The sequence below is a fragment of the Galeopterus variegatus genome, unplaced genomic scaffold (genome assembly GCF_000696425.1).
Source record: "Galeopterus variegatus unplaced genomic scaffold, G_variegatus-3.0.2 Scaffold855, whole genome shotgun sequence".
Lineage (NCBI taxonomy): Eukaryota > Metazoa > Chordata > Mammalia > Dermoptera > Cynocephalidae > Galeopterus > Galeopterus variegatus.
Genome location: NW_007726966.1, coordinates 363,473 through 366,962, shown reverse-complemented (window position 1 = coordinate 366,962; position 3,490 = coordinate 363,473). Strand labels below are relative to the sequence as shown.

The 3,490-nt window shown below is 54.2% G+C and overlaps 1 protein-coding gene across 2 annotated transcripts in view; it reads left to right on the top strand.

Moving 5' to 3' along the window:
• FBLN2 (fibulin 2) overlaps positions 1-3,490 on the top strand; it is a 68,026-nt gene that overhangs the window by 33,414 nt on the left and 31,122 nt on the right. For both annotated transcript variants that reach the window (XM_008572967.1, XM_008572966.1), the window contains exon 3: positions 576-705. In XM_008572967.1, coding sequence (XP_008571189.1) covers positions 576-705 — 130 coding nt within the window. The remainder of the gene's footprint in view (positions 1-575; positions 706-3,490) is intronic.

Sequence of the window (3,490 nt, the reverse complement as noted above, 5' to 3'; positions counted from 1 at the left end):
TTACATCCCTCTCGTGATGGGGAGCTCACCACTTCATGGACAGCTGATTACATCACTGGGTAGTCCTCTCTGGGACATGCCCCTCCTCAAGTGACCCCTGCTTCCCCGTCCTGGCTCTGCCCTCTGTGCTGCTGACTCATCAGCCAGCTCTGCCCCAGGGCAGCCCTACAGAGATCGGCAAACAATGACTGGGGACCTGGAGGCTACTCTATTCCAGGCTGACGCACCCTGCCCTTTCTGGTATTAAGTCTTCCTATCCTTCTTGGCCCTGCTGGGGGGCTTGAGTGCCAGCCCCTCTTCCTCAATTGTCAGGGACACACAGTGTGAATCCAGAGAGACACAGGCCTGAGTCTTGGTTAAGCCAAGAAATGAAACCCACGTCACTTGGTGGGGCTTGCACGAGCCCCACCACCACCAGCACTGGGCCCACTCGCTGTGCACTGTGGGCAGGGACTTCCCTTCTCTGAGCCTGGCTCAGTTTCCCCTCAGTGAAATGGGAACCATGGTCCCTCCTGAAGAGGCTCCCTGAGAGGAGGGGGTGGGTACTTGGGGGCTGAGGTGCACCTCTGTTGCAGGACAGCCCAGAGGCACTGCTGTGTGTCCTACTTAAAGGAGAAGAGCTGTGTGGCTGGTGTCCTGGGGGCCAAGGAGGGCGAGGCCTGTGGGGATGAGGACGACGACACCTGTGGCGTCTCTCTGTACAAGGCAAGCCCGACCTGCGGTATTCTGGCCTGGAACTGGGACTGGGACAGGCTGGCTCAAGCCTGAAGGCCCTCAAGGCCTGGGGACTAGGCTGTCTGCAGAGAGTGACAGGGGAGGGGGATTCTTCATCTGCACAGAAAAGGTTGTGTGTTCTTATACTGACTGGTCAGCTCATAGAATGTGCATTGACTGCCAGTGTGTGCCGGCCGTGTCTTAGGCATTAGGGACACAGTGATGATAATGCACTGGCAATCCCTGCTGTCAAGGGGCTTTCCTTGTAGTCAAGGGAACAGACGTAGATCGGGGTGAATACACTGATGGGTGGTGTGGAAGGCGATCATGCCATGGAGGAAAATCTAAAGACAGGTGAGGGGGAGGGGATGCTCAGTGTCAGAGCTGGGAGAGGCTGGAGTTTCAGCTGACTGGGTGGGGGCAGCCTCACTGAGAAGGGGACATTTGTGTAAAATCCTGGAGGAGGAGACGGGTGGGCCGTGTGGACGTCTCTGGGAATGCTCTCCAGGCAGAGGGAATGGCGAGTGCAGAGGTCCTGAATTAGGAATGTGTGTAGCCTGTCCCAGCGTGACGCGGAGGCTTGTGTGGCTGGAGTGGAGCCAGCGAGGGGGTGTAGCCGGAGTCGAGGCCAGACAGGTGATAGGGCAGATCCTGCTGTCACTGGAAAGACGGTGGTTTCACTCCAAGTGAAGTGGAAACCGTGGAGAGTCTTGAGGAACGTAATCTGGGTCCCTCTGGTGGTTGCAGGGACCAGTTGTTGAAGATGGTTTTCCCACGGGGTCAGCAGGATCGGGACTGGGTAAAACCCTGCCAGGCAGCAGGGGGCAGGGAGCGGGTGGGGGCTGCAGGCAGGGGGAGCCGCATGAGCTGACGCATGGGTGGGTCGGCGTGGGGTCGGGCTGTGCCATCCAGTGGGTCTGACAGCAGGAGGGGCAGGCCACCAGAAGTCCTCAGGCTGGAACCTGAAGGATGATAAAAGCTGTGCTGAGACTTTGGGCTTCAAGTGGAGGGTCCTTGGGGCACTGAGAGGGATTTACAGGAGGAGATTGGTCTTGTGCTGCAGCTCACGCTGGCCTCTGAGTGGCAGGGCTGGGCCAGGAGGGCAGTTGGGCCACCCGTGATGCAAAACTCCCGAGAACACTGATTTTTCTCTCATTTGCTGGAGGCTGGAGGTAGGTAGGCCTGCCAGGACACAGGCTCCTGCTGTCTCGTGGCTCCACCAACTTTAATTTGCTGCCTCGTGGTCCAAGTTGGCCACTTGAGCTCCAGGCAGAGGCAGGAGGAAAGGGGAGAAGAGTCCCCTTCTTTTAAAGTATTTTGTATTGTGGTAAAATGCACATGACGTAACACTGACCATCTTAACCATTTTTGAGAGCACAGTCCATTGGCATCAAGTACAGTCACATCGTTGTGCAACTGTCGCCCCCATCCAGCTCAGAACGCTGTCCTCCCCCAGACTGAGACTCTGCGCCCGTTACACGCTAACTCCCCATTCCAGCCCCTGGCAGCCACCATTCTCCTGTTTCTATGAATTTGACTACTCTAGGGACCTCTTCTAAGGGAACTCAGGTAGCATTTGTCCTTTTGTGACTGGCTTATTTCCAGGGTTCATCAGTGTGTGTCAGAATGTCCTGCCTTGTTAAGGCTGAATGCCATTCTGTTGCATGTGTAGACCGCATTTTGTTTATCCACTCGTCTGTTGGTGGACACTTGGGTCGGAAGAGTGCTGCTGTGAGCATGGGCATAAGAAGAGCTCCTTTTTCGAGGGCAGACAGCACTTCTGTTTAGGTCTCGCTGCTGGAACTTAATCCAATGGCCACACCTAGCTGCAAGAGAGGTGGGAAATGTAGTCTTTATTCTGGGGCACTCGGGCCCCCCACTGAAGATGAGGACGAAGGGAAAACAGACATGGGGGTGATAGCTGGCTCTGCAGCAGAGGGTGGGGGCAAACGAGGGCAGGGGATGGTTTCAGGAAACATTGTAAAAGGGGCAGAGGAGGACAGCGGGTTGAGGATGCCCACTGTGTGTCAAGTCTGGGTGATGGTGACAGAGGTCTCTGGAGGAGGGAAGCATTTGGGAAAGGATTTTGACTTCGAGTTTTGTCATGTTGAGGTCAATTTTTCCTAAAACAACTAATTATTAGCGAAAGGACCTGTTGACAGGTCAGTTTAGAGTCCCCTTTCTGTCTTTATGTTTATACTGGACCAGTTCCCTTTTCTGAGCCTCAGATTCTCCATCTATAAAATGGGGATAATAATCTGTGTCTTATGGGGTGCTTTTGTGGATCACAGATCATGCAAACTAAGTAATTTTTAAGTAGGTGGTGGGCCTTTAGCACGTGCATTGGGAGATGCCAGTCTAGAGCTTTGGTCAGCTATTGCTGTGTAACAAACCATCCAAAACTTAGTGGCCCATGACTTTCTCATTGCGTGAGCCTGCAGTCAGCTGAGTACTTCAGCTGACCTGGCTGGGATTGCTTATGTGGCTGTCACCAGCTGAAGGCACTGTTGGGGCCAGATGATCTAGTATGGCCTCAGCTGGGATGTCTCACCTCTACTCTATGCAGTCTCTCAATCCCCAGCAGGCTCATGTGGGCTTGTTCAGTTAGTGACTGAGCAGGGTTCCAAGAAAGAGAATAGAAGCTGGCAAGTTTTGAGGCCTAGGCTCAAAACTGGCACACTGTCACTTCTATCTTATCCTATTGGCCAGAGCAAGTCATAGACACAACTAAGAGTTTGGGAAATGCACTTGCTGTCTTGTCTTGAGGAGCTGCAGG